This window comes from Lacerta agilis, chromosome 2 (genome assembly GCF_009819535.1).
Source record: "Lacerta agilis isolate rLacAgi1 chromosome 2, rLacAgi1.pri, whole genome shotgun sequence".
NCBI lineage: Eukaryota > Metazoa > Chordata > Lepidosauria > Squamata > Lacertidae > Lacerta > Lacerta agilis.
In genome coordinates, this window is record NC_046313.1 from 84717510 (window position 1) to 84740405 (window position 22896).

The window sequence follows — 22896 nt, forward strand, 5'->3', positions numbered from 1 at the left end:
GGTAATCTAATCCATCCTTCTTGCTGATGCAGGAAACCTACTCTTACATCATCCCTGGTTGGTGGACATCCAGCCTCTGCCTAAAATCTTCTAGTGAAGGCAAAGCCATTGTCAAACATATGGCCAAAATCTCCTTTCTTGTCACTTGAACCTTGTTGCTTCATAAGGTAGGACCCAAATCAGCTGAGGACAAATTCACTCCATCTGGAGAAGGTGGAGAAGAGGAGGGTGAGAGTCCTTCGGCTATTTAAACACGGCTGTTGTGTAGAAATTGCTCCATCTACTACATAACCATCTTTAAAAACCTGAAGGGTTACAACCTGCCCTGTCTCTTCTCCAGGTTCAACATACTTTCCAAGTCCTTACACTTTTTTTCTCCTAGTAGGATTTAGTCCCTTGGTTTCTAACTATCTTTGACACACCCCTCTGGATGCATTCCAGTTCATGGATCTCTTTCTTAGACAGCAGTGCCCACCTACATATTGGCGGCTTTGAAGCCTCATCTATACATCCGTAAATTGAAAAGAGAAACAGTAATGGATAAAGGCATTGTTCAGTATTCCAGCTACTGAGATCACAAAAGTTCTAGGCAAATTCAGGGAGGATCCATAGCTGTTATCATCTACAGGGGTGGCCAGCTCCCAAGAGACTGCGATCTACTCACAGAGTTAAAAACTGGCAGTGATCTACCCCCTTTCGGAGGGTTCAGGTAAAAGTTGTTGAGCTTCTTTTAGGAAGGAGGAAGGCTCATTTTTAGGGGTTCAGGTCAAAGAAGTTGAGCTTGTTTGACAGAGGAGGAAAGCCCCGCTTTTTGGAGTGCAAGGCAAAAATGTTGAGCTTTTTTTAGGGGAGCCAAAGTTGTTGAGCTTCTTTGGGGGGAGCCAGTGATCTACCACAAGATGTCCAGTGATCTACTGGTAGATCATGATCTACCTGTTGGACGTGCCTGATCTATGACATGGGTAGGCAAACTAAGGCCTGGGGGCCAGATGTGACCCAATCACCTTCTAAATCCGGCCTGCGGACGTTCCAGGAATCAGTGTGTTTTTACATGAGTAGAATGTGTCCTTTTATTTAAAATGCTTCTCTGGGTTATTTGTGGGGGCATAGGAATTTGTTCACCCCCCCCCAAAAAAAACATAGTCTGGCCACCCACAAGTCTGAGGGACAGTGGACTGGCCCGCCCCTTCTGAAAAAGTTTGGTGACCCCTGATCTATGATATCAAAATAGAACTTAGAGACAGCCTTTATATGAAAAATGGGCACAAATGGAAAGAGAAGGCTGTTTTTTGAGCTTCCTAGAGGCATCTCTTTGGCTATATGATCCAGCAAGGAGATGGTTGCCTTGTTGTAGATAGCTTGGGGAAAACTTTTTCCTAAAAACTCTTCCTATAATCTATATTGTTTAAAGAAAATGTTTGTTTTTTTAAGGGATAGTCAAGGAGAACTACCAGCCAGTGTGGTGTAGTGGTTAAGAGCGGTAGACTCGTAATCTGGGGAACCGGGTTCGCGTCTCCACTCCTCCACATGCAGCTGCTGGGTGACCTTGGGCTAGTCACACTTCTCTGAAGTCTCTCAGCCCCACTCACCTCACAGAGTGTTTGTTGTGGGGGAGGAAGGGAAAGGAGAATGTTAGCCGCTTTGAGACTCCTTCGGGTAGTGAAAAGCGGGATATCAAATCCAAACTCCTCTTCTTCTTCTTCTTCCTCAGAAAGTAAGCAAAATGTTTTGGGCAAGTTGGGAGAGATTATTTTCCCTTTATTTAACCCTTTCTTCATCCCTCCCCCCACCCCCCAAGCATACAAAGCTGTTGTTATAACGACAATGTAGTTGTATTTAACTGAGTTGATGGGATGGAGGGTTTAATGACATGCACTCCCCAAGTGTGTTTGAACAATCAAAAGCCGGCATAAACTGGATTTTAGTTTATGTGGCATTACGGCAATGCAAGGGAAACCCATACCAAATTGTGATTTGGGGATAATAAACAAAGTCTAGGAACGGCAGGAATTCTCTTGTATATCACAAGCTGGCAGAAAGCAAACAAGTCTTGTTGTGATATCCTGATCTAGGGTGTGGCAAAGAAAGCTACTATTCCCTCCTCTTCTGCAACTAAAACAGAGTCAATAGCCGCCAAGACTATCCATCATAAAGCTTTTGTGAGCACCAACAGTAACTTTAAAGCAAAAGAAAGCTGCTTGCCAAGGAGACTTACCCTTTATTGTGTTGCTCTTTAGAAGAAGCAAAACAACGGAAGGAATTATTTGGGGAAGGTGAACTTGTGTTGACACCATTTCCAGCCCCATGTTTTGATCACAAATATTGCCCACTTCATAGCCATTAGGAGGCACTTCATTTAACCAGTCAAGCACCTTTAAGTCCCATCACTTTCAGTGGGAGTGCAGTTCATTAACGAAACTTAAAACGGGAATGGACCACGCCCACATTTTATTGACAATTATTCTTTATTGACTGACTTGCCACTGGAATATCTTTGGATTTGTTTGCTATGGTAGTCAGTGGAAGTAAGAGTTCTGGTTAATCAATTAATTAAAAATAATTTGTGTTTATAGTTTAAATATAACTGTAAAAAATAACCTTGCCAACAGGGTAATCTTATAGGCATGGTTCTCATGGAACACAAAGCCATGGTTTGTTTAACAAATCATGAGTTAACTACAATTGCCATGGACAACCAAATAAGCCATGGCTTGATTTGCAAAGGCTTGCCCCCCCATGCTCTTACTACATGCCTCTGTAGCTTACAGATTGTCTGTGATGAGGGTTGGGAGTGGCCAAGTCATGGTTATGAAGGGTTGCTGAATTTGCACAAACCACAGTTAAAACAAACAAGATTTGTAAGCCAACAGCCCACTATGGCTTCAGGTCATGGTTTGTTGGCAGCACATGAACCACAGTTAAGACTGGATAGGGTTCAGATCACCAAACAAACCACAGTTTAGTGCTGTGTATAAAACAGGTCATTGTTATCCAGGGAATGCTGCTGTCATAGTTTTATTGCCACATTCAGTCACTATATCTACATCTATAACATCTACAGTATATCTATACCTTTATATATATGAACTATTAGGCTTATCTAATTTGTAACTCATTCAAGTGAATGCCACACAGCTTTGTTATCAAACAAAGGTAGGGTTTCCAAGCATGCAAATAGTGGTGCAATTGACTTCCGGCAAGCACACAGAGTATGAACAAGACTGAGTATGTGGGGGTGGGAGGGGGGCTCGTTTAATTTCTCTGCACACAGGTGGTGTAATGACAATAAAGGTTTATTATTATTATTATTATTATTATTATTATTATTATTATTAAACCCCAGTATATGGCTGGGCAATTGCATACAGCTTGGATGGGTCATAGGTTAAGAATGTAAGCAGAACCCTGCTGGATATATTGTCCAGTGTTCAGTTTGCCACAATGATCAATCATATGCCTTTTGGGGGATGTGGGCAATTTATTCTCCACCAGTCTAAACTGATGTATCAGCGACTCTGTATCTCCGTAATTTAAGTAGCATTAACAACTCAATATATATAGAAGGTTGCTAATGTAGCTTTTCCTGTTCTTCCTTCTTTCTCCAGATCTTACAAAGCCACCATTAGCACCAAAACCAAAGATTCTCAGTCATCTCGCTTCCATAGCTGCTTCCAAATTTCCTCCGTCGCTATCAAGGTCTGGCGCACTTAACAATTCAAACTCTATGTCTAGGGGTCCAAAACCACCCATTGCTCCCAAGCCAAAAATCTCTGCAGACAACGATCCATCGATTCTACAGCGATCCAGTGTTCATGCCAACAACACCTTGAACAAATGTACCAATGGAAAACTGGAGGGAGAGCTTTATGAAGGAAATCAGTGCAACAACACAGAGTTCTTAGGATCAGAAGCTGATGATGAATATATAGTGATTCCTGAAGATGAATTGATTGATAAAGTTTATGACTTTGAACATGAGCAAGAATCAGCAGAGAACGAGATCTTGCACACTCCCGAGGAAGCACATGAAGAAAAGGATGGCTGTACCCACAGCAGTGACATCGGTGACCTTGAAATAAATTTATTGGAGAACGATGAAACTGAACCATCCGAAACTCAAGCTCTTGGCAACACTGAAGCCCTTGAAAAGGAGGGTGCTTCTGAGGGTGCGTATGACAAGGTGGATTGTGAAACTGATGCCAACGAGGAGGAGATGAACTGTGCAGATGAGTCTGATGAAGCACCGCAAGAACTGCAACTGGTAAAGGATAATAATGAGTATAATATGGACAATAAGATTTTGAATGGAGATGAGGCTTTGAATGATGTCATATGTGAAGATATTATTTTACAGCATTTAGACGTGCCAACATCGTCTTCAGAGGATCAGCCACCAATTTGTGAGGCCCCAGGAGAGGAAGGTCTAGCTCAGATTTTAGAAGAGGAGCAGTCTAATGCTGATGCAGAAATGGGCCCAATGGATAATGATGGGGTTGAATCAGCCTCAAATATAGAAACAGAGTTTTCAGAGGATGCTTGTGCAAGCCTAAGCGATCCCCTTGCTAATGATTCTGAAGAAGTAGATACTGGATTAGAACTACATGAAGCTAGTCCTGATCCTGAAGATACTTTGGGAGAGGCCACAAATGAAGCCGGTGCTGAAAAGGAGGAGGAACAAGACCCAGAGGATGAATGTGAAACAAGCGTAGAACAGGAAGAAAATACAAGTGATGGCTACCAAACCACTGAGATGAAGAGTGAGGAAGAAACATCAGAGGCAGCATGTGATACAAGGGAAGACTCCAAAGAACAAAATGATGAAGTGGTGGAGACAGAGTCCATGGACGACAGCTGCCAGATCATTCCCTTTGAAAAAGAGTGCAGTGAGGATGCTCCTGACTCTTCTGAAGAAGATTTGCCATTAGAAGGGACTGAAATGAACGGTGATAACCAGCCCTTCAGCCTTCAAGAAGTTAATGAGCTCGAATCTGACTCGCAGCTGGCAGAAAGATCCAAGTCAGATGTTTTACCTGGAGATCACAGCATAAGTGAGTGTGCTTTGGAAGATACACAATCAGATAACCAAATGCTTGCAGTGGATCCCAGCAGTGTTGAAGATACTGCCCCAAGTACACCTGATGAAGGTACAGCTGAAGGTACCCAGCACTCCACAGGAGAACTGGACGTTTGCCACCCCGAAGAAACGGAAATAGACTCAGGCAGTGAATATGTGATTGATGGAACTTCAGCAGTCCCTGAAGTGGTGGTTGTTCCTGATAATGATGGAGAAATCAGCAGTGACTCCCTAGATGACCCATACGTATTGGGAGACAGCTTGCCTTCAGCAAATGAAATCCTCTGTGCTGGAAAAGAAATGGGGGAGGCTGGTGTCCAAGATAGTTCAAGTGATTTCAGAGAGGGAGGGGGAATGGACAGCGAAAACCACTTGCTCTCCATTGATCGGAAAAGCATTGTTACTAGAACAAGGTCCCTCTCCGGGAAAGTGCCTGGGTATGTGCCAGAAACAGTTCCAGAAGAAACAGGCCCAGACACTGAACTGCAGTCCTCAGCCACTGCTTCCACCATGTCTGAAGATGTAAGCCATAGCTTCTCTCTGTCAGAAGGAAAGCCCATGGAAATGAATAGAGCCCTACCTGCAAAGCCAAGGCGCTTTGTTTTATACCCTCGATCTTTTTCAGTAGAAGGCAGAGATATCCCTGTCTCTGTATATAGAGAAAGTGATACCTCCATGTTGGATTACAATAGAATAAACAGGACAGAAGACCTCTCTTTGCCTTGTGTCATTGGTTCCTCGGGTAGTTTTTCCCAGAGGAATCACCTTCCATCCAGTGGGGTCTCCACCCCGTCCTCAGTTGTGGATATTCCACCTCCCTTTGAACTAGCCTGTATCACCAAGAAGCCAATAACAAAAAGTTCGCCATCACTTTTAATTGAGAATGACTCTCCTGATAAGTACTGCAAGAAAAAGAAGTCCTCTTTCAAGAAGTTCCTCACCTTAAAGTTCAAGAAGAAGACGGAAAATAAAGTCCATGTGGACGTACATGTTTCTTCTTCAAGGTCCTCCTCAGAGTCTAGTTATCATGGGCCTTCCAGACTCATGGAACTTGACAGGAGGAGTTTGAGTAGCTCCCCTCAGCTAATATCACGGACCGGCAAGCTGAGGGCATCTGAGTCTCCAACTGTTCTCTTCTACAAGGACGGCAAAAGAAAAGGGACGCCCAAAACCTTTAGTAGGAGTGTGTCACGGGTGGAGTCTTTTGAGGATCGCTCCAGGCCTCCTTTCATGCCCCTTCCTTTAACTAAGCCCAGGTCTATTTCATTTCCTAATGCTGATACTTCTGACTATGAGAACATCCCAGCTATGAACTCCGATTATGAAAACATACAAATACCCCCACGAAGGCCAACCAGGGCTGGTACCTTTACTGAATTTTTTGAAGATCCTAGCAGGGCATTATCTGCCGCAAACGAGAATGACGGCTATGTGGATATGAGCAGTTTTACAGCCTTTGAGAACAACAAGCAGCAACCTACCAGCCAGGAAACTGAAAGGTATTGTAACACATATTTATGTAAGGCCTGCTAGCCTTGACCGGAGAAGCTAGGCTTCCTGTGTATTGGGAGTTGTAGGCTTATTCTCAACTTTGCTGGGCTTATCTCCCTTTTTCAGGAAATGCTCTCTATAGAGAGTGGGAAGAATACAGTATTTTTAAAAGGCATAGTATATATATTTAAAAGCGAGTCACCAGAAAGTTTCAGTGTCCCCTAATCTAAATGCTTGGTTCATGGATCCCCATATATGGAAGCACTGGGAAAACCAAAGCTTACTGTTATAAGAGTTTTATAAAGGATATATATATATATATATATATATATATATATATATATATATATATATATATATATACACACATACACACACACACACACAGAGAGAGAGAGAGAGAGAGACTAGATGTTCATAAATGTACCAAGCAAATACATACAAATATGTAAACCACATGTCTGAAACCCACAGAAAAGTCCTGAAACCATTTTCTCTCTCCCAAAATAACCTCAAATATTTCTCTGCAAGGTTGAAGGAAATGGGAAATCGCCCCATTGTCTCTTTCACAAATCCTGTCTTAAGCGCACATTTTAGATATGAATAGGGTGTGAGCCTGTGACCTGTGACCTGCATTCAGGAATTGAGTAGTTATCATAACAAAAGAGTGTCCAGGATGCCCAGGTAATCCAGTCAAGTAACCTAGAAGACAGGAGAAAAACAACAACACACTCATATTTCTGTTGTAGTCCGCCCCTTCTCTGTTGTATTAAGGTGATGGTCTTGGGCTACACCCCTTCTGTGATGTATGTATGATGTTTCTGGGGGTGGTCTTGGACTCCTGGGCAGGCAATTTAAAATGTCTATATAAGGGCTAGTTACAGGTAGGTAACCGTGTTGGTCTGCCATAGTCAAAAGAAAATAAAAAATAATAAAAAATCCTTCCAGTAGCACCTAGAGACCAACTAAGTTTGTTCTTGGTATGAGCTTTTGTGTACATGCTTGTTTGATTTAGACACTGTCATTTCAGTGGGGCTTGTGGCACATCCATACCTGCCTCCTTAGCTCCCACACTGCATTCTACATTACCTGCTTTTATGCCATACATCATTCTTGTCTGCTCCTCTTAAGGGTCAGTTTTGGTTCCCAAAAGTTAAATGATTAATCTGTAGACTTCCTCCAAACTCAGCCATTGGAAACTATGTGAAGTTCGCTATTTTTACCAAAGTCTGTCGTGATCAATGTTTGGGAGAGTTTTCGAATCATTTGAAAAACACATCCAAAGCTGTGAGATTTGAGACATCAGTGAGGCTTTTTTTCTTTCTGATCATTTGGAGCGGGGGGACTATCTTGATCTAATCTTTAACTTCACTAGTTTCATCATATCAAAGCAAAGATTTCTTTTGCTTTGACATTCCATCTTAACAATCCCTCGCAGGTTTATAACTCAGAGGAAATACCAGTCAACTTGAAAGCAAATCTGTCCCCATACCAGTCAAGGCAGAAAAAGAGGAAAGGACAACTGTGTGGGAAAGAAGCATCTATTTCCTTAGCTATTATGGGCTATCCAAACTCATCATTATATTTGGTGGCAGTCAAGTCAACCAGCCAGTGACACATGCACACACATTTCTATTAAAAAAATGAATGGGATTTTCACTTTATTTACCATTTGTTGTACATTGCCCATAATCTTGGGTCACGGCTTCAGTTAGCAGCTGAACTGTGCACAGCTAAACTCGTATGCTTTAATTGTTGTTGTTGTTCAGTCGTTCAGTCGTGTCCGACTCTTCGTGACCCCATGGACCAGAGCACGCCAGGCACGCCTATCCTTCACTGCCTCCCGCAGTTTGGCCAAACTCATGTTAGTAGCTTCGAGAATACTGTCCAACCATCTCATCCTTTGTCGTCCCCTTCTCCTTGTGCCCTCCATCTTTCCCAACATCAGGGTCTTTTCCAGGGAGTCTTCTCTTCTCATGAGGTGGCCAAAGTACTGGAGCCTCAACTTCAGGATCTGTCCTTCTAGTGAGCACTCAGGGCCGATTTCCTTGAGAATGGATAGGTTTGATCTTCGTGCAGTCCATGGGACTCTCAAGAGTCTCCTCCAGCACCATAATTCAAAAGCATCAATTCTTCGGCGATCAGCCTTCTTTATGGTCCAGCTCTCACTTCCGTACATTACTACTGGGAAAACCATAGCTTTAACTATACGGACCTTTGTTGGCAAGGTAATGTCTTTGCTTTTTAAGATGCTGTCTAGGTTTGTCATTGCTTTTCTCCCAAGAAGCAGGCGTCTTCTAATTTCGTGACTGCTGTCACCATCTGCAGTGATCATAGAACCCAAGAAAGTGAAATTTCTCACTGCCTCCATTTCTTCCCCTTCTATTTGCCAGGAGGTGATGGGACCAGTGGCCATGATCTTAGTTTTTTTGATGTTGAGCTTCAAACCATATTTTGCGCTTTCCTCTTTCACCCTCATTAAAAGGTTCTTCAATTCCTCCTCACTTTCTGCCATCAAGGTTGTATCATCAGCATATCTGAGGTTGTTGATATTTTTTCCGGCAATCTTAATTCCGGTTTGGGATTCATCCAGCCCAGCCTTTCGCATGATGAATTCTGCATATAAGTTAAATAAGCAGGGAGACAATATACAGCCTTGTCGTACTCCTTTCCCAATTTTGAACCAATCAGTTATTCCATATCCAGTTCTAACTGTAGCTTCTTGTCCCACATACAGATTTCTCAGGAGACGGATGAGGTGATTAGGCACTCCCATTTCTTTAAGAACTTTCCATAGTTTGCTGTGGTCGACACAGTCAAATGCTTTTGCGTAGTCAATGAAGCAGAAGTAGATGTTTTTCTGGAACTCTCTAGCTTTCTCCATAATCCAGCGCATGTTTGCAATTTGGTCTCTGGTTCCTCTGCCCCTTCGAAATCCAGCTTGCACTTCTGGGAGTTCTCGGTCCACGTACTGCTTAAGCCTGCCTTGTAGAATTTTAAGCATAACCTTGCTAGCGTGTGAAATGAGTGCAATTGTGCGGTAGTTAGAGCATTCTTTGGCACTGCCCTTCTTTGGGATTGGGATGTAAACTGATCTTCTCCAATCCTCTGGCCACTGCTGAGTTTTCCAAACTTGTTGGCATATTGAGTGTAGCACCTTAACAGCATCATCTTTTAGGGTTTTAAATAGTTCAGCTGGAATATCATCACTTCCACATGCTTTAATACTCTGACATAATAAAGCTACGATGGGGAACAGGTGATCCTTGAGGTCAGTGCTTTCTTTCTAGAAAAAATAGGTGCTGGTACTCACCATGAAGTTGTTACAGTAAATGTCACATTTAAAAAAAAAAAAAAACACCAAAAAGAGGTGCCAGTACTGCGTACCCTTGAGTGCCCCCTGGGAAAAAGCACTGCTTGATGTGTTATTGGACTCCAACTCCCATCAACCCCCGCCAGCATGGTAAATAATTAGGGATGATGGGAGTTGTAGTCTAGCAGCATCTAGAGGACCAAGTTTCCACATCCATTTAACATCAAGGATCCTATATCCTTTTAAATGTGTTTGTGGAAAGGGGGTTATTGTTTTGTTCCTGCCCTTGTTTCTATTATGCATTTTGTGTGTGTTTGCTTGTATTTTTATGCTGTGAACCGCCCTGAGATTTTCAGATGAAGGGCGCTATACAAATGCAATAAATAAATAAATAAATAAATACTAATAGAAGACATCGTGCACATGTAGTTTTTATCCTTGGATGTGGGTGAAAACTGTCTTGCCTTCAAGAGCTAAATCCGAATCCTGAATTTATTGCATAGATTTTAACATGTTTTTCTGGGGACCGGACCAAAGAAAAATCTTAAGAATCATACAAGTTAGATTCACTTGTCAATGGATGCACCATTCTGTTTTTTTCATTATTATCAGCCTGGTAGCCTTGGTTGGGCAGCAGTATATAGACACAGAAATGCATTCATAGCTGAACACAAAAACATGGCTTTATAGGTGTTTATCTCTGGCATTTTGGGTGGTCGCATCTGGACTGAGAAAAATGAAATGTTGTTGTTGTTGTTGTTGTTGTTGTTGTTGTTGTTGTTGTCAAGTGAAGGGCAATTTCAGGGCTTTCCTTGCGGATAAAAGTTAAAAATATTGAACAACGTAAATGGCTGTGACACATTTATGAACTTCCCATGGAAGCACGGGGCTGCTAAGGGGAAGCCAATCAAAACTGGTTCAGGAAGTTTCAGCACAGTATTCAAGGCTGCTTCTGTGTATTCCAGCACTGTTACTCTGAGAAAAACTGACAACTGCATTTGATTTAAGGGGAAAAAAAGACTTGACAGATGAAACCGGTGCTTTTGTTTCTGAGAGGATGCGGGGGTACGCATACCCCTAAACATTTTGTGAATCTAAGTTTGGCCTCATTGAGGGGCAGAATTTCAATATGTGTAGAAAAAACAGAGTACCCCTAAACATTTTTTTTTTAAGAAAAAAAGCACTGGATGAAACCACCCATTTTGTAAAAGGAAGACAAGAGACAATGATTTCCTCTATGGTTCTAGAAAACCTTGCATCAATTAAAGCATTGTGGGTTGGGTCCAGACTTAGTCATGCTTAGAGTAGACCCACTGAAATCTACAAGGAAGGGCCACATCTCAGTGGTAGACCATCTGCCTCATATGTAGAAGATCCCAGGTTGAGCCCCCAGCTTCTGCAGGTAGGGCTGGGATAGAACCCTGTTTGAAACCCTTGAGAGTGGTTGACAGTCAGTGTAGGCCAGTGATGTCCAAACTTGGCCCTCCAACTGTTTTGAGACTACAATTCCCATCATGCCTGACCATTGGTCCTGTTAGCTAGGGATGATGGGAGTTGTAGTCCCAAAACAGCTGGAGGGCCAAGTTTGGCTATCACTGGTGTAGGCAGTACAGAGCTGGGTGTCCAGTACAGTACATTGTTTGGGTGTCCAGGACAGTCTCCCCACTAGAGGTTCTTTGGGACTAACATAATACATGATCATGTGGTATCACTCCCATATTTCTTCCAGGGTGTGTGTTGAAATGGTGGCCGCCAGCCAATGTTCACATCTCGTAATAAGTGATGGGAAATGTATCCTATGATGCTCAAGATATCAGGATGTGGAATAAAATAATGACCCCAAACATATATTTAATATTTAGCATTTGTATAGCGCTTTCAAATGTTCAAAGCACTTCACTTTGTATAGCACTTTATATTATCGGGTTGCCAACCTTACAACATTTTGTAATGCTGCAGTGTAGAACTGGTTGCCCTCCAGATGTTGCTGGAATACAACTCCCATCTTCCCACATTTTCTTTCACGCTCCCAGATATATCCAGTTTTGTATGCAATTATGCCTAATATTGAAAGAAATTTTGTACTCCGCTTTTGTACATTGTTTTCCCTTCTATACACACTTTCTTTAATATAATGCATTAACATCAGGAGGCTAGTGGGATCTTCATCTCTCCTGTAGGGTGAGGCAGTATTATAATTGGGAAATGAAGACTGAGAGAGAGAGGTTTGTCTAAGATCAACCAGCGAGTTCATACTAGAGACAGAATTGGATCCGGTGACTTCCTGATTTGCACCTCAGTCCCTTACCTGCCGCTGTACTGCACCAGCTCTTGTCCTCATGACAATGGTTTTTCTGTATTGAGTTTCATGAATAGAATTAAAAAAACACACTATCAAATTACTACACCATTTAGATGCCTCGGAAGCCCCAGTGTTTGCAGGGGTTTATTAAAATTGGCCAGAGAGAAGATTTCGGTTCTTAAAGGGCATTGTGCAGGTGGGTGTGGTATATCTTGGCTAATATTTTTTAATTAGATTCCATCAAATTGATAGCAAAAGAACTCTGTAATGAAAGCATGCAAGAGATAATCTTTCCTTTCAATTACTGATGTGGGGCTTAGTAGCTGGAACATTGTCCCCTGAAGGGCAGTTACCAGCGTTACCCAAAATTTACCCAACTAGTATTAATAATTAAAATATAATTTGGTAATGCAGCAATGGAAATGCTGTTAAGGTGGTTCTTTCCGTGAAAAGTAGTTAGTCATGTCGTGTGGAGAAGGCCTATGGGCCCCACAGTGATGAGTTTTCTGCTGCATGATGTGGCCTAGCAGCATGTCGCCTTTCACCTCTTGTTTTTGGAGTATCATTCTAGACTTTATATTTTCCTGGGGAAATCCCAACATTAAGGGAAGCAGTGTGTTCAGAAAGAAAGACAAATACCTTTGTTGTAATGGCTTCCCCATGACAATTAGTAACCTGACTCACTGTCGGGAATTTCAGGAGAGAGGGTCTTCAGGTAGGACTTGCCTCAAATCCAGGGCAGCTGCTGCCAGTTTGGGCAGACAATACTGAGCTAGATGGAGCATTTGTCAGATTTAGTACAAGGCCATTTCCTTCTGTTCCTTGCACAGGCAGCTCTTGGTTCTCTCCAGTGGCAAGGCGTGGTGGTGATGGATGAAGGTTTTTGTCCATTGTCTCTGAAAAGTCACACAGTCTTGTATGGATTATACAGTAGTCTGTGCATGTGGAACCTGAACAAAACGTTCCAATGTAGAATTTCCCTGTTCAGGTTATTTTATCCCCTTGTCCCTCCCTCCTGATTTTCTGCCCTGCCCCTGGCAGTCTGCATTCTGCATCTATTGAGCATGCATCCTTGTGCTGTTTGGGGGCCGGGTTACCGCATACGTATCCCCCCAGAAAATATTGCTTGTACTTCTGTAAACCTTGGGGTTCCCTCCCACCTGCTGATATCTCCCCGTTCTTCATGGATGGTGTTGTTTTGGTAACTCTGACCTCTGAACATCAGAACTACGGGAGTGACGCCTATGTTTCAAAACAGAAGACAACACTTTCTGGGAGCTACCGGTATAATGCTAGTTAGCACTGAATTCCCAATAGTCTGGTGCAGGGGGTGAAATGATTCTTCTGTGGGTAAAGGTTTAAGAGTATTGTATAACAGATCAGAAAAACCCTGATATTGAGAAAGATGGAGGGCACAAGGAGAAGGGGACGACAGAGGATGAGATGGTTGGACAGTGTTTTCGAAGCGACTGGCATGAGTTTGGCCAAACTACGGGAGGCAGTGAAGGATAGGGGTGCCTGGCGTGCTCTAGTCCATAGGGTCACAAAGAGTCGGACACGACTGAATGACTGAACAACAAAAATAACAGACCAGAATTCTGGGGATAATGAGGCCATTCCAAATGTTGGGTAGATGAGAGCACTGGACAGTTTTAACAAGATGAAAACTGCACTGCTTTAACATTTTCAAATAGCCAATTGTGTTTATGCCTCCTATTATACAGTAGTCAGCACAATCAGAGATGATTGTCAGCTGTCACTAGAAGCTAATTGGTTTCAAGGTAAAAAAAAAAGGTGAAATTCAGGAATTGTAATTATTCTGCAAGGGACTAATTCACAGCAATGGCAATCATTGCGATCAAAGTTAAACAAACTGTCTGAAAGCTGCTGTCAGTATCCCACTTTCTTTCCAAGAAGCTCAGAATGGCAGACTTGGGTCTTACACTCCCCTTTATAACCTCACAACAACCCTGTGAGGTAGGCTTAGGCTAAGAAACACCCACAGGCCCCTGACCATCATGGCTGAGTGAAGACTAGAGCCTCAGTCTCCCAGGTCTCAGTCCAATGCTCTAACTACTGTGCCAGATGTGCTGTCTACATTTTCAAGCACAGTTCAAAGTGTTGGTGCTGACCTTTAAAGCCCTAAATGGCCTTGGGCCCAGTATACCTGAAGGAGTGTCTCCACCCCCATCATTCTGCCTGGACACTGCGGTCCAGCGCCGAGGGCCTTCTGGTGGTTCCCTCGCTGCAAGAATCCAGGTTACAGGGAACCAGGCAGAGGGCCTTCTCGGTAGTGGCATCCACCCTGTGGAACGCCCTCCCATCAGATGTCAAGGAAATAAACTACTTTCTGACATTTAGAAGACATCTGAAGACAGCCCTGTTTAGGGAAGTTTTTAATGTGTGACATTTTAATGTATTTTTAATCTTTGCTGGAAGCTGCCCAGAGTGGCTGGGGAGACCCAGCCAGATGGGCAGGGTATAAATAATAAGTTGTTGTTGTTGTTGTTGTTGTTGTTGTTGTTGTGAAATGCTTCGTAACTCACACAATGTATAACAACCACACAAAAAGGAGCAAATGGTGGACTAATTCAAATGTTTGCCCTACTCAGTTGACCCAATGACATTATTGGGCATATCTCATTGGGATTCATTCATTTCAGTGGGTCTACTCTTGAGCAGAACTAGACCTTTCCCCATCTTTACCACCAGGCTCCTTAACTACCTAGAGGTGTGGAGCAGATGATGCATAAAACATGGGGCCCAGATCAATACCCTCTTTCTAGCAGCATAAGGGGGTTTCAGCTCTGAGCAGGGCCGTCTCGTCATAGGGGCTGGGTGGCGTGGTGCACCAGGGCGCCAGGCCCCCCAGGGGCGCCTCCGCGAGCCCGCCGGCATACCAGGCGCCCCCTCCCCAACCCGCGCCCGCCCTCATGGGCGGGTGGGCGAGCTGCAAGCCGGCTGCCCTCCGGAGCCCCAGCTGGAGCGCTGGGAAGGGCGCGCAAAGCCCCGCGCCGTTCCAGCGCCACACCCCTCATCCCCCGCTCGCCCACCTCCCTCCCGCGCTGGCCGCCCCTCGGGGGATGAGGGGCATGGCGCTGGAGCGGCGCGGGCTTTGTGCGCCCTTCCCAGCACTCCAGCTGGGGCTCCGGAGGGTGGCCGGCTTGCAGCGCCACGCCCCTCATCTCCCGCTCGCCCACCCCCCCTCCCGAGGGGCGGCCAGCGTGGGAGGGAGGTGGGCGGAGAGGCGGCCCACCAGGGGCGCCGAGGGAATTGTGGCGCCAGGGCAGCCGATCCCTTTAAGATGGTCCTGGCTCTGAGCATATTGTATGTGCACTTTTCAAGCTTTTGTGAAAGAGCTTTCTGATGCATGTCACTCTTGCCTTTCCTTAGGTCTGAGCTTTACATTCCACAGCTCAGTACTATCTATTCGTGACTGCAAATCTGTCTTACTATTATCTTGGCAACACTTCTTTTAATTGGTATTTTATTTTGTTGCTTTTTACTGTTGTTTTATTGTCTGTTTATTGTGGTTAGCCACCCCGAGAGCTCAAATGGGCCATGTAGTGGAATGGAAATTGAGTTAATAGAAGCAGAGACTGAATATATTACATTTCCCCTTGACAATGCAGCAGTATCTGATGCATGTTGCTGTAGGATCTCGCCTGCCCTGGCTGTACAGCAATGTTAAGTCCTGGTCTGCGTGCTATGATTGTTTCCACGCTCACCCTTTCCTTTGAAATTGGCTTTCTAGGTTTCTTCACTTTTCGAAAAACTTCATTCATTAAGTGTTTACAGAGCATTCTGATGATGTCGTCCTTCCATTGCATTCAAGTGGTTTTCCGCGCTGTCCTCCTTTGGTTTTTAATATCTGAATTGTGGCAAAAGGAGGGGCAGTTATACTTCATTGCAGCACCAGCCTGTCTAGTTTAGAGCAAAACACTACTGAGGTTTTTAAGGGCTCCTGCACATTTGAGTAAACACTTCCTGTTTACAGATTTAACCTCTATATAGCCTCTGTTAATTGCCCCACTGTCAGTTACTGTTTCTGGAAAAAGAGGTGACATTAATTAATAGTTTCCTTGCATCACTTAGGTTCCCACCCCCACACACTGTAATAGAGAAATAGCATTATTTTGCTATAAAAATGACATAAAAAATAAAATAGAAAAGTTCCCACCTGGAAGTCCTAGAGAGGTTAGTCAAGAAGTAATTACCGTAATAGGCTATTCATCACTAATCTCCTACCTAAGCTTATCAGAAAGCAATAAAACAGGTTGAACCTACAAGAAAAAAAATTGCTGGCATTCCTTGCTGGATGCAACTTACTGTTGAGCAAACATTACTGGAGGGTTTGGGCAGTGGGACAAAGGGCACTCTCGGATAATATATTGGTCTTTTTATATGCTGTGTGGAACCTCCGGTTTAATTCCACTTCCAGCTGGTTTTGGAAAAAATAATTCACCACAAAAGGTCTGTAGTGTGGAAGAAACCTGCCTAAGGGCAGAGATATGCATGGGACTGGCCCTGGGTCTGTTGCCAAGAATGGTATCCTCTTTCACCCCCTCCTCTGTATCATAATAAGATAATTGTCTGGTGTGTTTTTCTCTCCCCCACTGCACGCTGTTGGCTACGACTGATAAGGGTAGGAAATGTGCTGGTTGTGATGGTTGTCAGCCCGTGGGGGGAGTGCTCTATGTTACGGAAGAGAGAGAAAGAGACAATCTGACGCGGGTATGCCATTTTCAGAACCTTCCCCATGTTGAATATAAGATATAGATTTGCACTAAGAGTGATAATTTGGAGTGTGCTATGTGCTGCAGCAGGGCTGTGTCTTATTAGCTTTCTGGCTGTAAAGGAGACTTTTAGTTGAGGACATTTGGCTTGTGGTGTGGGGAGAGAAGTAAGTAGGTGCCATGGCAGATGGTTATAAAATAATGCATGGTGTACAGAAAGTAGACAGAGAGACGCTGTCCCATCCCGTCTCGCCCCACCCCAACCCCAACCCCAACCCCAGCACATCATACTAGATAGAATTTGGGCTCAAAGAGCCAGTGTGGTGTAGTGGTTAAGAGCAGTAGACTCGTAATCTGGTGAACCGGGTTCGCGTCCCCGCTCCTCCACATGCAGCTGCTGGGTGACCTTGGGCTAGTCACACTTCTCTGAAGTCTCTCAGCCCCACTCACCTCACAGAGTGTTTGTTGTGGGGAAGGAAGGGAAAGGAGAATGTTAGCCGCTTTGAGACTCCTTCGGGTAGTGAAAAGCGGGATATCAAATCCAAATCCAAACTCTTCTTCATCCAATTAAACTAGTAGGGGATTCAGGGCAAATTTATACAAATTTGCTGTTGCAAATTATAGGACTTTAAAAGGGGGTTACACAAATTAATGAAGGAAAAGATTATGGTGGATTTTTAGGGTCAAATGCAGGCTACATCCAAACATCAATGGTTGGGACACAAGAATGGGAGAGTGCTGCAATTACTTACACATTGTGACTGTGGACTACCCAGATGTTTCTGGTCAGCCAGTGTGGAAGCAGAAAGCTGGACTAGATGCCTCTTTGGTCGGATCCAGCAGGGTTCCTCTTATAACTAGACCAGAAGGCAGCCTGCCAGGATTGACTAGCAAGGCCAAGTGCCAGCGTGGGAATTGTTGGCTGAAACCCTCCCTTTCAAGCTGATTTCCTGGCTGAGGGCATTTGCTGTCAGCTTGCCGCTTGAAACATCAGACTGGGGCATAAAACATGAGCCAATTTATCCACAATTAAGTACAATTTAGGCAGAAAGCTTTCTTGGAGCAAAATACCTCGCCCAGTGTTTATCCTGTGATCATAAGGAACGTTGCGAGGGTTGTACCTTATACAACCAGGAAATCCAAGACTGAAGGATGAACAATATTCAGGGCGGAACTACACATTGTAGAATCATGGAATTGGAAGGGATGTTGTCAGGACTTTTTTTCTGCTGGAACTCACGGAACTCAGCTCCGACACCTCTCATGTGGGCACCATTGACATTATAAGAGAACAAGGGAAGAGTTCATGGTGAGTCCCTGCACCTCTTTTTCTAGAAAAATAGCACTGAATGTTGTGCTGGTTAATTTGGTTTGCTTGAATAATGGATACTAGATGTGGTAAAAGAAAAGTAGAATTCCCTGAATGCCTAGATCCAGGTTTGGGGTAAATACTCATTGGCGAGAGATTTAAAATCCCAGCAGAGATTTAAGATCACGAAACATGCAGCAAAGTAAAGCATGGAAATATAGGCTGTTAAGACTTTTAAAATATCTCCTCCTAAGTTGCTTCTAAGTTCCTCACTTCCCTTAGCATAGAAAAAGATCACATGTTCGGGTAAGTTAAAAATGGTTTACTTACAAATGCTTCAAAGGCAGGACACACTCGTAGGGCATGTTGAATTTTTCATCTTTCAGATTCAAAAAATGAGGGGTGCTAAAAGTTGTAACACAACTTATAATAACAGTAATAATAATTTTATTTTTTATATACCACCCATCTGACTGGGTTGCCCCAGCCACTCTGGGCAGCTCCCAACACAATATTAAAAACACAATAAAACATCAGCTATTAAAATCTTCACTGTACGGGGCTGTTTTCAGATGTCCTCCTTAAGTCATATAGTTATTTATTTATAGTTTGACATGTGATGGGAGGGCATTCCACAGTACTTGGGAATTCAAAATATATTTTGGTTAAATTAATATAATTTTTGTCTTACTTGGAAGGTAAAATGTGCGTAAAATTGCACAGAAAGAATTAAAAATGATTGTCAAGTACTTGCAGTTATATTAAATATTCTTATTATTATCTAGTATCTTATTATCTAGTATTCTTATTATCTAGTATCACCTGGCATTTTCAGGAGGTAAAATTAAAATTCCTTGGTTTTCCAAAAGCAGTTCATGTGCTGCTTCATCAAACGTAGATTTACCAAGCTAAAAGTTGTCCAATCACAAAAATAATAGCCGATTTGAATTTCTCACACCCAAAAAACTTATTTTAAGTCCCCTCACTGAATAAATTTGCAAAAATTAAGTTTCACACCCTAATATAGCAAAAAGAAGAGACAGGCAATATAACTTAGTTCCGAAATGGTAAGAGTTTCTAAGTACCGGTACTGTAATTTGCTTAGACCTGGTAGGGTTCACATGGTGGAAGTGAGAGAACAAAGTGGTAATCCTTCCTCCCAAGGTGCTAAGCCTGACAACGAGCTAATACCTAAGGTAGCATGATGTGCCAGTAGCAATTAGTTGTGTACGTGATGCTGTTCCTTTATCACAACCAGTGGTATCCAAGCAAAACCCAGCCTTATACAACAGCAACTGTAACTACCAGAGCATATGATAGTTTATTCCTTCCTGGTGCCATTAGCTGCATTGACTGTATACTACCTTGGCTATAATATTTGTCTCTTCTGCTCCCGTCACCAGAGTGCAAAAATTGTTACAGATAGGAAAGTAGTTCATCAGCCTGCAAAACTAGTCCAGTATTGCCTGTAATGAGAAGAAGAATGAGAATATGGCCAGCGTACGTTCACATTAGGAATCACCAACTCCTGTTCTACCCTGCATAGGAATGCATTATCTTCTCTATATGCTGTTTGCCGACTCTTATTGCAAAGATTTATTGGATGAGGCATAGCGCATTACCACTCTGAGGCAGCCCGTGAATCTTCTTTTCCTTGCTACTTAATGATACACAGTGCCTATATCCCATAGCATTAAAAATGCAATTGCTTTTGGGTGTTGTACTTGCAGTTGTTACAAATCTAATTCAATAGTTTATGGTCTGTTGTTCAGTCCGACACAGTTATTTATAGCATACAGTCCACTTTTAATTATCCTGCAAGAACTGTGCTTTGATGGGACCCATGGGGGTTTAATGTAAAGCCCCTTAATATTGGCTTTTCACTGGCACGCAACAATTAATTTTATCTTAATGGACCAATTAGAGTTAATGGATGGGAGAATGTATTTAAGAGGCACGGTCTGCTTTGCCAGGACCCCTCTTAAAGAGCCAATAAAAGGACCCTTTCGCTTGGGTAATTGGTCAGATTAATTGGGGGTATCTCTTCAAAGGCCTAAAGTAAGCACAATTAGACATATCGCCACCAAACACCTTTCCGTGATCTACAGGCCACAAGCTCAACTTCTATCAGCTTGGACAGGGTTTGTCACTGGGGCATCTTCTCTCCATCACCACACATGGGACATAACCAAAGCAACAGCATATTGCAAGAATAGTTCCTTATTGCATCTTTGTTTCCTTTGCTATCTCTAGTGGAGACCGTCTACCAATGCAGGAAGTATTTAGGTCCCATGACTAGGCCTCAGGAGCTTTCTTGAAGCTCAGTTCACTTTATGCCATGCCATTTCCGGATGCTCCAATTTCCCCTGTTTATCAGGTACAGACCCTGTTCAAGGAGTGGTGCCTGTTCCTGGTAAAGCACTCTCCCAGTTTTGTCCTTATTTTGCTTTTGAGGGAATAGTGAAGCCAGTGCTGGACAGGCAGTTGCAGAATACATGAATACAGTCCACAGTAGGAGACGAGCCTGAAGCAATGTGTCATGAAGGGGTTGAGGCAATGACACTTGGAGCTAGTACAGGTGAATTTCTCAGCCTCTCTGCCAATGGCTATTCTGCCATTGGACATCGCTTTCAGATACACTGTCCAAAATATTGGTTCTTCACCATGGAGTCAAATAAACAGAGTAACAGGCTCAGAAAATGTGTGCTGAGAGATAGCTTCCTATTCTTTGGCATGTTTTGCATTAGTACATGGTAGGTCATTTGATCTGTGCTGTAGGTGGCAATGCACCATCCCTTGACTTTTATCACATTTCCAAAGTACAAACGTTTTCCAACCGTGGACATATAAAACTGTGAGACTGTTTGCCCACCTGGATCAATATTGTCTATTAAGATTGGCTGTGGCTCAAGTGCAGGGCTTTCCCAGCTCTGTACTAATATGTTTTAAAGTTACGGCTGGGAAATCTGTGGCCTTCCAGATGTTGGATTCCAGCTCTTATCATCCCTGACTTCGTTGGCCATGTTGACTGTGGCTCATGGAAGCTGGAGTCCAACAACACCTTCGAAGGCCACAGGTTCCCCATCCCTGCTTTTAAGTGGAGATTCCAGCGGTTCCACCTGAGCCTTTAAGCCTTTAAGCATGCGCTGTACCACTGGGCAGTGTCCTCTCATGGATTCCACAAATCAAAAAGCCAACTTGTACTTGTTTAGGCCAGTGTGGAAACTTGTTCCTTGTCCTTGTCATGAGGAATTCCATGGAAACAATGGACTAAGAAACCAGCAATAAATTCAAAATAAAATGTAAAGATCCTTGATTCAAGTTTCATGATTAAGTCATGTTGCCAAACATAAATAAAGGAAGAGTAATAATTTGGCTTTAAAAATGAAAGGAAAGGGAAAATTAAGACCATGCTTACAGTCCTGGTTCTACAATACGCACAGTGTTACTAGTCCATATGAGAGTTTTTTTGTCTTCATTTGTTCACTCCTGGGTTATGAGTTCAGCAATAACTCAGAGTAAGTTTATAGTCAGAAAACTGAATGCTAGAAAAATCTATTTTAAATAAAGACTATATTCAGGCTTTGTGAGTTAAAATCACTGGCAGAATTATATCTGTTGAATATCAGTTCTCATTCTTAATATTGCTACTTCTTGTTGTTTCTTTGCTGCCTCTTATGGTACCACATGAGTAGTATAGAATTTCATTGTTCTATAAATCTCCTTAAAAGTCAAGCAATTTATCACGAAACATGTGAAATCATATGTGAAATTCTGCTGAAGAGGAAACAGCAAACCTTTTAACAAGGCACACCCTCCACACGCCATGTTACACCAGTGCAATACTATTGGCTTCAGTAGGCTGATGCCTTTGTAACTGATCTGTGAATTGCTCTCTTTCATTCTATGTTTTCCCCCTATTATGAATAGTGAGCTCTTGATTGTTGTGTTGGCCCATAACAGCCTGGAAAATCTGGAAATAATCTTAGCAAAACAATTGTCCTTTTTATACTCTCCATCCAATTGGTCTGCAAATTTATATCAACAAGTTGTTCACCCCCTGCCAGGGAAAATTCCATGTTTTGTTCCACCCTGTATATGAATTGTATTATTCTTTGTGTGGAATTCCCCGTTATGAAGACAGTCGAGGTCACTGAATGGCTGCAAGCTACACTTTAAGAATAAATCCAGTGGGTCAGAAATGAGGAAAAACCAGGTGGGGGATCCACATCTAAAACCTTTAAAAAATGCTTAAAATATTTCTGTACCATCTTCATCACTTCAGATTCTGGGTGCAAAAACCTAACACAGTACAATAAAAGACTAACAGTGACAACCATAATAAAAGACAGCAGGATTACAGGGCAGACTGAGGGATTATGCAATGCCTGGGTAAATAAAAACATCTTAACCCAGTACTGAAAAGAGCAAAAAGCAGGTGCCAGCTAGGCAAGTCTCTTTAGGGAGGGTATTTCAAAGCTGGAATGGTGCTGCCACCAAGAAGTCCCTCCTCTTTGCAATTCCATAACACTAAGGAAGGCAGTTGCAGTAGGACTGCAGCAGATCTTAAGACACAGGCAGGCTAGTATAGGGAGAGATGGTCCTTCAGGTATTATTATTATTATTATTATTATTATTAATAATAATAATAATAATAATAATTTATTTATA

General features: G+C 42.9%; 1 protein-coding gene across 6 annotated transcripts in view; it reads left to right on the forward strand.

Annotated features, from left to right (window-relative positions):
• The window catches only part of FGD5 (FYVE, RhoGEF and PH domain containing 5), a 148443-nt gene that overhangs the window by 13798 nt on the left and 111749 nt on the right, over positions 1–22896 (forward strand). For all 6 annotated transcript variants that reach the window (XR_004426032.1, XM_033141108.1, XM_033141107.1 and 3 more), the window contains exon 2: positions 3606–6573. Coding sequence is in view for 5 of the 6 variants with exons in the window: in XM_033141107.1 (XP_032996998.1) it covers positions 3606–6573 (2968 nt within the window). In the remaining variant the exon portion in view is untranslated. The remainder of the gene's footprint in view (positions 1–3605; positions 6574–22896) is intronic.